The sequence below is a fragment of the Diabrotica undecimpunctata genome, chromosome 4 (genome assembly GCF_040954645.1).
Source record: "Diabrotica undecimpunctata isolate CICGRU chromosome 4, icDiaUnde3, whole genome shotgun sequence".
NCBI classification, from domain to species: domain Eukaryota; kingdom Metazoa; phylum Arthropoda; class Insecta; order Coleoptera; family Chrysomelidae; genus Diabrotica; species Diabrotica undecimpunctata.
The window spans coordinates 92,133,582-92,145,956 of NC_092806.1; the positions used below are offsets into that span (position 1 = coordinate 92,133,582).

The 12,375-nt window shown below is 32.9% G+C and overlaps 2 protein-coding genes across 3 annotated transcripts in view; one reads left to right on the forward strand and one right to left on the reverse strand.

Annotated features, from left to right (window-relative positions):
• H (transcriptional corepressor hairless) overlaps positions 1-12,375 on the forward strand; it is a 162,365-nt gene that overhangs the window by 32,118 nt on the left and 117,872 nt on the right. The gene's annotated exons all lie outside the window — the stretch shown is intronic.
• On the reverse strand, positions 911-2,683 carry LOC140438309 (uncharacterized). The gene is made up of 3 exons (XM_072527991.1): positions 2,454-2,683; positions 1,532-1,687; positions 911-1,477 (listed from the first exon to the last, which is right to left on the reverse strand). Exons 1-3 carry the CDS (start codon positions 2,614-2,616, stop codon positions 1,134-1,136), a joined length of 663 nt encoding a protein of 220 aa, XP_072384092.1. The 5' UTR covers positions 2,617-2,683; the 3' UTR covers positions 911-1,133.

The window sequence follows — 12,375 nt, forward strand, 5'->3', positions numbered from 1 at the left end:
TAAAGGTTTTTTTCTAGCTCTTTAAAAAGTGTTGTATGAGTTTTTATCAAAAAAGATGTCCATTTTCCGATATTTGATGTTAAATGCATCGAGTATAGTATCCTAAAAACAAAAAGTCATCTTCAAACAATTATAAATCGCTTAGTATTGTACTTATAAAACTTAATAAAAAAACATTCTCTTTGTTTTTTTATAAGCTTTTTTTTTGCTCATTATAGATTTTTCAATAAAACGCTTTGTTTTTGAGTTATTCGTACAAAATCATTCTAAAACATGTTCTTTTTTGCGAAAAGTTTACTTTTTCAAGTGCGTATTACTCAAAAAGTATTAATTTAGCGAAAAAAATTTATATGACATTTTTTGTTTAAAATTTTATTCTATATAAATTCCCGGGGTTATTTTGAGTGTAAAAAGTTCAACCCCCTAGATGGGGTGCCAACCACCCCAGGGGTAGAAGCACACATCGGCACCATATAACTTATGTTTTTTGAGTAATTTACTACCCACTGTAAAAATTTCATAATAATCGGTGCAGTTATAAAAAATTTAAAGGGAAAATGCCACAGTAACTGGACTAAATATATTGTTTGGAAGTATGCGATCTACAGTAATGACTATCTATTCGAGGTATCGAATTTATGTGACTTCTTATTTCACTTTTTATTTCTTCGTCTACTTTATAGTGGTTGTTATGTGTACCGCGCTTATCAGTTTCAACAATTTTTCCACTTTCGCAAACTTTTTGCTTCTTCAAAACGGTTTGAATGACTCTATTGTTGATTGACAGTGTAGCTAAAAAACAATACTTGCAAACACATACAGTTTTATTATCGATGATAAAAGAGTATGCATTATTAGGATTTCTTGGATTAGCTGCATTACTGTATTTGTACCTCGGGTTTATACTTTGCATATTTGATGAAATATAATGCCTTTGTTTCTCTAAATCTTGTAATCCCCAGTAGTCATTGAAAATATTTAATCGCTGCTGTTCATCTATTTTTTGTGAACATTGTAGTTTACACTTTTCACCACATGGTGGTTTAAGCATTCTTTTTGGGCGTTTTTCTTTAATTTTTTTCTGATTACCATTTTCAGTTTTTACACTAATTAAGCCAACATAACTTTGGCCGCTATTTCTCAACTGTTTTGCTATATTTTTTTGCCATAAGCCTGGATTTCTCAATCGTTTTTTTCCTTTTTTTTTCTGTTTTGGACGGATCAAGTAATTTTCTATTTTTTGACAGATTAATATTTTCTGCTTCTCTACTTGAATCAATATCATTAGAATCTGATGACGATTTAATATAGGGTGGATCCTTAACACTGTCATCAGATCCAAATGGTTCATTTTCAGAATCTGAGTCACTACTACTTGTTGATGAACTTGACGAAGAGTTCGATGACGAAGATGAACTTCTGGTAGATGAAGCAAATGAACAGTTTTGTGTTTTTTCTATAACCAAATTCTGGACATCTAAAATGAAAATTAAGTTAATAAACAAAATATCGCCTCAAAACTTCAATTTACCTTTAACGTTCTTGTTTGAATTAGACACCCTTGGAATGTGTAAAGTTTCTTGCTCTTTTTCCTTTGAAAGAATAGCATCTTTATTGACTATGCAATTTTCACTGCTTTTCAATGTATCAATTCCTTCGATCTCATAGTGCATTATTTCTGGTATGTCTTTAAAGTAAAATAAGCCAATAAGGAAATATAATATACAGTATACTTCCTCTATAACGAACACGGTTATTACGAGATTTCGCTTATAACGAGATACATTAGATGTCCCGTGAAATTTCTATTGAACTATAACCGTCTATAGCGAGGCAAATTTGGTTATAACGAGAGAAAATAAGATCCAAAAATGTGTTTTTTACGTTTTTAGTCCGGTCGTGGCTATAAATAAATACCTTTTCAAACAGCCCCTCAATAAACTTAACTGCAGCCCTCAATGAACTTCTTTACAATGAATAAATACAACTGTTTCACATCTTTAGAAAATATATGATAGAATGATACTGGACCATTTAAAGCAGTTAAAAATAACAGAGTTCTTAAAATTGCAGAAGCAATAGTTTATGTTATCCTTGAAAATACGATTTATACATTATGTAGTTGGAAAAAATAGTAAAAGTACAGCTTTTTTGTTTTAACGTATATCATTGATAATAAAAGTAAACAACTCTTTTATGTTTTAATATATTTCATTGACAATAAAAGTAAATAACTTTTTTTCAAAAACGCCATTCAAACAATATTTATTAGCATCTTATATTGCTCCGAATGGCTTCACTATAGGAAGTTAATGGTTTAGAAAACTACAGATTCATATGTATGCACAGTATTATGATTGTCTGATATAACGAGATCAGCTTATTACGAGGTAATTAGTCTGTCATTTCAGTTCTCGTTATAGAGGGAGTCTACTGTAATAATGTAAATTTACCTAATAATATTTGACTGCTAGCATCAGTATTGACCGAGCAATTTTTACTGCACTTTAATAGATCCATTTCTTCGTTCCCATATTGCATTATTTCTGGAACGTCTTCAACCAATACATTTTCAATTTTAGATTGTTCGACGGTACCACCTAACAAATTGGGCATATTCGCTTTGAAATCTAATAGTAAATTAGGATGACACCCGGCAAGTATCCTTTGGGTTCGGTTTGTAAATGCCATATTTAAGACTACATGATGCTAAAAATAAAATAAGTTCTCTAAAATTCCTTAATTTGGCAACACACATTGTAGTTTGTCAGACAAAAAATGAAAAACCATTAGGTCAAAAATGTAACACCCTGTATACAAAACACCTTTGTTAACTAAACTGGTTATTTTTGTTGAAAAAACTATCAAAAGATTTTTTTATAATTAAACAAAGTTTTAATAAGAATACTTTATTTAATAATTTAGATATTTGATATTTTTTTCATGCACGAAAATACTTGCAGGTCTAAAATATTATCGTAAAAAATTACAAAAAGTATTAAGAAAAGTGATATATTTTGACATAACCCAAAGACTGTGAATAAACTTACCACAAAAGTTGAGTCAAAAGTGTAACATGTTCTAATTTTACAGTAACTATTTAAAAATCAATCAAGAAAAGCGCTACATTTTGACATAAAACATAGTATGTGAACAAATTAACTCAAAAAATTGGTTCAAAACAGTTACAAAACAAAATGTTGCGGCTTTGTTACAAACGCGAAATAGTTAATTTAATCCAAGATTGTAACATTCTGAGATGTATCTGTTTCGTTGTAAAATTTACATGCATTTACTACTTACTTTTTGCAACAATATCGAATGTATCTTCTTTCTCCTAAATATTTGAAACACTACACAACACTAACGGTGACAAAATGTGATACAACGATGTTGTACAAAATATTCTGCGAAAAATGCAAAAATCCCCGTGTTACATGCGGACATCTTTTGGCTGGTAGTGAAGATTCTCTCTAAACTTCATGCGTTCCTAATACACTCCGCGTCATAGAAAACGGGCCACCCCAAATATTTAAAATATTTTCGAAATTATTAGTTATTGCTACAAAATTAAGCATTTATTTTTTTGTATATTGAATCGATAACTCGTTTAATATAAAATTTCATCATTATCGTAAAACATCAATCGAAAATAAAAAATTTAAGAAAAATAGGAAATTTATTGAAAAAATCAACTTACAGTTTTTAAAACAACAATGAACTGTTTATTTAAAAAAAAAGCTGGTATCCATTTTCAATAATGGGTATTGTCATCTCGATTCTGGATGACACTCCTCATTCGATTTGGCATGGAATTTATAACGTTTTGGATATCTCTTTGGGGAAAAGTGGCCCATTCATCAATGAGTGCCATCTGAAGCTCTACAGGTGTTGTTGGAGCAGGTATGCGACGCCTAACGCGACTTTTTAGCAGGCTCCATATATGCTCAATAGGATTGAAATCGGGGCTTTGAGCAGGCCAGTCTATTTTTGGAATACCAACCTCGTCAAGGTACTCCGTTACTATCCTTGCCGTGTGTGGTCTCGCATTATCTTGCATTAGCAGGAATTCGTTGCCAATAAATCCAGCATAGGGCATCACCTGATGTTGTAAGATTTCCGTTATGTACATTACTGCTGTTAACGTACCTCTCTCGATCACGACGAGATCTGTATGCACATCAAAAGAAATCCCTGCCCAAAACATTACTGAACTACCACCAAAAGCAACCCGTGGTGCCAAGTGCAACCAGCGAAACGTTCTCCATCCCGTCTGTACACCTTACTGCGTCCATCTTTACCATAAATAGACATTCTACACTCATCCGTAAACAATACTTTTCTCCAATCGTCTGCTGTCCAATTGATGTGCTCACAGGCAAAATCGAGTCTTCGTCGTTTGTGAGCTGGGGAAAGTAAGGGCACTGTTGCTGGACTGCAAGCTGTCAAACCTTGTTCCCTTATCTTCGCCGAATAGTAGAAAGGCTGATTGCTGGTCCTTGAGCTTGCTGTAAATGGCCTTGAAGTATTCTAGCGGTTTGGGTCTGATTCCGTAATGCAGCAAGAATGACGACGCGATCTTCCCTAGCGGTTGTTTTCCTTTTTGGACTTGTACCAGGTCGTCGTTGGTGAGATCCTGTCACAATAAATCGTTGCTGGGTCCTTTGTGCAGTCGAACGACTAACATTCAATTGTCTTGCAACTTGTCTTTGACTTAATCCACTTCCCAGTAACGTAACAATTTCAACCGATTTTTGAAAATTCTCCATCGTTATTAATTCAAGACTACTTCACACTAAGTCGGCTACTGTAATACTGAGATGAGTTTAAAACTCATTAGAACTCTTTACAATATCATACATTTCTCAAAACAATCGCTTCCTCGAAAATTGATCAAGTGTAAACAACTTTTTTTCAAAATTGTTTTGTTTTATAGGTTCTATGAATATCCTTAATCCAGTTACATGGTCGGTTTGCTTTCGCAACAACCCATTTAACTTAAATAACCCAAGACACATTAAAAATAAAATAATATTAATTCAATATACAAAAAAATAAATGCTTAATTTTGTAACAATAAATAATAATTTCGAAAATATTTTAAATACTTGGGGTGGCCCGTTTTCTATGACGCGGAGTGTAGTAGGCACCTTTTTAGTTAGTTTAATGAAATAAATTGAGAAATGAACATTTTTGAGATGTAACCCTTTTCTTCCGAACGATCGATTAATTTAAGATGGCCTCGTACTACTTCTGACCGTGCAATAGTTCTTGTTGCATCTGTATCTACCAAAAACGATCTACATTTATTATTGATACGACCCTCGATGTACAAGCTATGAATTCCACCGGAGGACGTAATGTTCACAGTTACTATGGGGGCTATGTTTCTCGAGGTCGGCAGTTGCCTCTTGGTGTCGACCCGTTCTAGTTTTCCGACTGCTGTATCATCTTCTTGCAATTACGGCGAATGTGACGTACGTCACCACAATTCCAACATCTGGGCTCGCGTCTCTTCTTGGTTCGTCGCCTTCTTCAATGGTTCTGACTCGATGGGTCCGTGAAGTTTGACTAGCTGTTTCATGTTACAAGGCAATAGCGAGCGCTTCATCTAGAACTTTCGGTCTTGATAGTCGTAAAGCTTTCTGTAATTCATTGTCTTTTAACCCATTGACGAAGATATCTACAGCAATTTCTTCCAACATGTTGTGTGGTGCCTCTGGATAAGCTAACCGCACTATACGACCAACATCTGCTTCAAACTCTTGCAAATTTTCACTTGCTCGTTGAATTCTACTTCTTAGTTGCGCCTTGTAGACTTGTTGTAGATGGGCATCTCCGTAACGTTTGTCTAGTCGAGTGAACAAGGTCTGATAACATTTTTCTTGACCCTTAGGAATCGATGTTAGGATATCTGCAGCATCACCTCGTAAAACAGCAGTTGTCGTACGGCCGTAGTGTCCTGGTTTTCAGGGGTTTCTGGACGATCTACGACCGCCGCTCTCGAAGAGGATCTGAAGTTTCGAGAGTCCATCTTCGTTTCAAGGAGTTAAATTTGGATACCGGCCTCTACGGGCGAGAAGTTCCGCCGAGCCTTTGTGGTAGGTGAGGGGCCACCGGCAATCAGAATTCTCTAACAGTTCGAGCTTTCTTACAGACAATATTTCTTACAATGACTTAATTTGTGTTAGAATTCTGATGCGTAGTGTATACCTCAAATTCCACAGAGATGTCGGCCTTCTCACTTCGTGTAGCCGCGTTCCCTCTCCTCAAGAGAGGCACAACAATGCCGGCAATGTCGACTCTTCCTGCTACCAGTCGCTTCGTGTTGCTACCTTTCGCTAACAGTAATTCCTATAGTTACTATTTGCATAAGGTTTCTGGAGACGAAGTGTTATTGCAGCTCGACCTGATCGGAAAAGCAATTACAAGTCCCCGTCGGGACTTTCACGCTCTTTAGCGTGACAGGCCCAAATAACGCTGTGGTCAGCTCGACACAATTTGAAATAGTTCTAAGACCAATGTCTTTTCTATCTCAGGCCGGTTCTTGTACTCTTGATAATTTAACTTCTAAATTGGATAATAATTATTCTTGGATTCGACGTCTTCGACGATAGCAGGATATTGGTTAAATAATAAAACTCAAAGTAGCGTGGTAGCACACCGAGCCAACAAGGTCTAACGGGGCTAGTAGTGTAAGACGACTGGATCCCGATCGAAAGATGTGCTGCTCTTTTATACACATCGTGTTTGAGCATTTGCAGCACACTTCCGCCGAGAGGCCAATGACGATGCAGTTAATAACATGCGCTGTGGTTGGCCGGCCAAAGTAACAATCTTTGTCGTGATTGGTTACCTTGGCGACACTTCCTCCCCTCCGAACACCTGTTGGCAGGGTATTTGGGTATTTTTTATTGAAAAAAACAAGAAAATTTACAATTTTTTTGTCAATAAACATATAAATTGGTAATTAGTATACATAGGTAAAACATTGATACCATACAATTATATGATATATATTATAATACATTGTCATAAATGTGGCAAAGAAGAATTCTTATCACTAAGCCATTAATTCAAATAAAAATAGTCATAATTAAGACATTAATTGTTCAGGTTATAAACCAAAGGTTAGAAAAATACATCTATAAAAACAAAGAAATTGTGATAAAGTTAAAATTAGTAAACAGTGTTAAAATTGTTAAAAGACGGAATATCGACTTGGTATCTACCCAAGTGCATAAATTCATGAAACATATTTGGTTGGTTACCGCAAAGTGTGAAATGCGCCTTGTTCAATATTTTAAGGCATGCAATATTTATAAAACTGGAAATGATTGTGACACTCGTAGAGCTGTAACCATTGTTTAAATAGGACTAGTTAGACAATCCTTATGGAACAAATATTTGACTTTTAATCTGCCGTCATGTGGCGTCCTCTAGTCATAAATTTAAAAAACTATTAACAGAAACTTAATTCTCTGCAGGATTCTACTCGAGTATATTTTTAGCTGTCTGATAACTAATGCAAACCTGTACATGGATGCCAGATTGTGAAGAGAATATTAAGACTTTAATAAAATGCTTATTGTTATTATCGTTGTATGCGTCTTGTGAAAGATAACTTGACTATTTCGAGCGAATATTTCAAATTGTTTTTATACTTTGAGACTTGCTAAATCTAAATCGGTTAGTAATCTATTTAAATGAAGTAGGTAAATGCTGCCTTTTTTTAATTTTTATTAGTTTACCAGATACTTAATTTGGTTATATGATTTGCTAGAAAAGGATTAAAGATTTAATTGAAATAGACTCGATTGTCAAGACTTAAGTTTTATCATTGTTTAAAAAAGAAAATCTTTTTAAACAATGGTTTTACGTATGTTTTGAGAAAATTAAATTTTCAATCTTTTAATCTTTAAAATGACGTTTGAAAATATAGTAAATTTATGGATATGGTTTTTTGATAATGGTTTTGAAACAAATAAACAGATCGATATGCCACAACAAGAGGCGACACATATTTAGGAACAAATTAATCTATGTGTTGGGATAAAATGAATAATAATTAACAAAACTTTAACAAATAGTACCCTTTATTTTATTTATTTATGTATTTTATAATATAAAGACCATTTTTGTATTTCTGTTTACATAAATGAGAATGTTTTTTTCAATCAACTCGCCCGATCTGAACTGTTTATTAATGAAATAATTTGAAATTACAAAGTGATATATATTGCAAAAATTAAATTCGCATTATTTTAATAGTTATATAACACTTATCAAAATTCTAATATCTACGCATAGACAATATTAACAAAATAATAATTCAAGGTAAAAAAACAAAACAAAATTGTTTACATTAGTAGTTATAGAAATTGATTGTAACATTGTTTTCATGAACTAAAATAAGCAATGTATGAGTTGGATATATGTATGAACCAGCAATACTAGTTTAAAAATATTAGATCGATGTTTAACTACAATGGTATCAAGTCCAACAAACGTTATGCTAGCAAAGTTTTCAAGAAAACTGCAGCAGAAAACTGAGTTTGTGGCTTTGGTGCAGTTTGTACAGATTTTGTCCTAATCTTAACCAGTCTCTTTTTTAGTGCTGTTATGCGAGTTTTTAGAAGATTAATCCGTATTCGAGATAAAATCTTTTTTCTTGACCAATGGTGATAACGGCATATCTATAAGCTCATCAACAAAATCGTCAAGTTCAGAATTATTACTGTGCGAAACAGTATTGGCACTGGTTGATGGTTGTTTTGCTATAGAATACGTAGGAAAAACGCGTGGTGTCGTTAACGAGCCTTCCTCTCCTACCTCACTATATTTTTTTGGTATAGCAGTACTTGGTAAATATTTTGCATTTAGATATTTTTGGTCAAAATGCTTACTGCATAGACATTTTTTTTTAAATCGTGTACCTCCAGATTTTCCAATGCAGCATTACCTACAACAATATTATTATTAACACAACGGAAAAAAAGCAACTTTCTGCACAATAAAGTAAAAAAACAATTTAAGTTCTGTATTCAAAATATAAATAACTTGGCAGTTATGCCAATATATATATATATATATATATATATATATATATATATATATATATATATATATATATATATATATATATATATATATTATATATAAGAGTAAGAAAAAAGAAATTTTTTAGATAGGAAAAAAAAGATCCCATAGGACTACCAAAAACAAATTTTTGGTAGTCCTATGGGATCTAGTCTTTCACCCATTCTAAGTAGCTATGTCATGGATGATGTTATCAGTGATTGTACCAACAATTGAAATTTTTTCATTAACATTAATGAACACATTTGATATATTAACATTTGTCATGTTGTCATATCCACTGGTAACTTTAACATCTTAATATATTATTATAACACTAAATAATGTAAACTAAATTGTAATATATAACTTTTAACGGGTTTTTACCCAGATATTTAGAGGCTCAAAACATGTTCACCTAGACACTGATGATGGAATATGGATTCCGAAAACCTTTTGTCTTCATCACATAGCCCGTTTGGGTTTTTAATTTATATACCTTTTATAAAGGATTTTAACAAATTTTTTTTTGTAATGATCTTTCTTTTATCTTAGTATAGATTAGGGCAAGATCTTTCATTAAAGATTGTCAGCGGTATGTCGGTGGTAAATTTACTGGCTTCATTTAGAGGGTCGTTGGTGCCTAAAGAATTTTCGAGAAATTTTTCAAGATAATTCTAGAAAACCTTAACTTTTGTGTTTTTATAGGATTTGAGTGCAGCTTTTAGTTCGAAATAGTTTATAGGAGAGTTCGGATAATTGGTATCTTGTGAAACTGAGTATGAATAAGGAAAGGGTGAAGGAAGAAAAGAATATACATGGTTAGGTCCAGATTTGTTGCAAAACTTTTATTTTAAATTTTCTGCCAGAATCTTGGTTGTCTCTTAATTGTCAAGTATAACCTTTTGATTAAAAAAGGGATTGGATATTTTAAGGTTATTTTTTGTTAACAATTTTTTTTCAAACTAGACTTGGGCTAGTATTTGAACTACGTAAAGTTTTTTTACTTAATTAAATATCGTGTCTAAATTTGGCAAAAGATGAAGTAAAAATATACAGAGAGCAGAAAAAATGAATAAATGCGAGAGAAAGAGAGAAATTCTATTCATCAGGTATGCTGTGATTAGATTTGACATCAGAAGATTTATCAGAGGATGCACTTATATATACTCTTGTAAATCGGAGGTAGGCTGTTCTTTTAACTTTTTTAAGATTCTAGTGATACGGTTTTTTAGTGATTTTTTCCTTGTACCTATCTAGAGCTGCAATAAGTTCTTTTGAATACCATCTATGTTGGAGGATTTTTAAGCTTCTTGTAGTGGGGTGATACATACAAAAGAGTTCTCAAGAAAGGCAATAAGTTGCGTGGAATTGAGTGTAAAATTAGTCGGATTATCTTTGTAAATCGTTTCTATAGCGGAAATATAATAATATAATTAGGTTTTATCGTGTAATCCAATCAAAGATTAGATTTGGACATTTTTTGGCTGGTTTGGGTGGCATTGAGAATGTCGAAGGAGGAAAAGAACTTAATAGAGCAAGAATACCGGATGAAGATAGAATGGTAGAAGTATCAGGAGGACTGTCATTGAAGTGTCCTCTTTTTTGTCCTACTGCCAACATGGGCTTTGAATTAGTACGACGAGGGATGGATAAATCCATAATGGCAGCCAGGATGGGTGTGTAGTTAACGGAGATGGACTCAATTTCCGAAGATAGAAGTTCTTTTGATGAAGTTAAGGATTCAGGATTAAGGACTCCTTAGAGTCAGCTGAAAATGAAGAAGAGGGAGGAGCATTAGCTGCAATAAGTGTGTGATCTGGTCAACTGGAGACTTTGCGATCAGACTCCACGGTACGACCCATAAGCTTACAAAGAAAACACTATCGTCTGTCAGAGAATAAAAATATTTTAAAGGATGTATTTTCATGGTTAATTAACAGAGAAGATTGCACTTCGAAGTCCTCCTTGTCAGGGATTACAAATGTTACCCTAGGAAAATTCATGATATATGCCTATTGATCATCTGATGTTCCGTATTTTTTAGGGACTGTTCGATTAGTGAATGCGGGATGGAAGGAGATACATTTATAATAAGGATTCTTTTAGTCGCAGAAAGAAGCCTGTGGATAAAGTTGACGGTGGAATTAATTATGACGTTCGGTGTATTAATTGATCAACGATGTCGATAGAAGTGAGGAAAATGCAGATTCGATTATTCGAAATGCGAGATGTAAAAGTAATATTTTTTGGATGAACTGTTTCACCAATTTCTTTAATATATTTAAATAAAACAGTATTCAAAATGGAGTGCATGACAATAACTTGTTCCCTTCTAGAAAACGAACGGGAAGGAGGTCTAGAGACTGCGGCAACGACATATGTTTTTGGAATTTGAGTTGTTTTGTGTAAATGTAAATATTTAATTACTGTTCATGATGACCGTAACACAATATATAAAAGTGGGTACCTAATGGACCCTCTCCCAACCTGGAAAGAAAGAAAAAAAGGATCTCACCTATTTCTTGGGATTTTTACTGGTTTTCTTTAATTACACAAATATAGCCAAAATTAAATTCGACTATTGAAATATAAAACCAAATTTGATACTCGTTTTCTTATCACATTGTGATTAAAGAACTTCGCTTCGTGTTGTTAACTCGTCGATGAATTAATTTAGCTGTTTAACACTGTTTAAATCTTTAAAATCCGTGAGGGACTTTAAAAAGGGTGTTTAACCTTTGACAGTTATTTGAATCGATTATTTAAAGCTTTATTTATAAACTTCAACATTTTATTAAACTTATTATTAAAAAAAAAGTTTGCAAAAGTGGTTTTTAGCTTCTAAACATTTATACTACTCTACTTTTGATATTTTTCATGTCATAGGACTGTACGTAGGCTCAATGAAAAGCTGGTGTAAAAGCACAATTAAAAAAAACAGAACTTTCTATAACCAATAACAAGAAACAAGCTGAGATATTGCAATGGACAGATCTCCCTTGCATTTTTCTGTTGCGATATTTTACGAGTACCATTATTTTAATGTTTCAAAACTAATTTACTAATTTACTTCTTCACTGTGTGTGCCATTTATAAATCGAATTATAAAATTAGATATTCTTTTACAATGTGTTTAATTTTCAGCTCTTAATGTTAATAAACAATGAAAATGTTTTCAATTTCTTAAACAAGAAAAAAAATGCTATTTGATTTCCTCTGGGCCATGGAAGGTTTTGGTTTCTTTTAAATGTTTTTTATATTGAGCCTACATACAAGTGTATGACATAAAAAAGT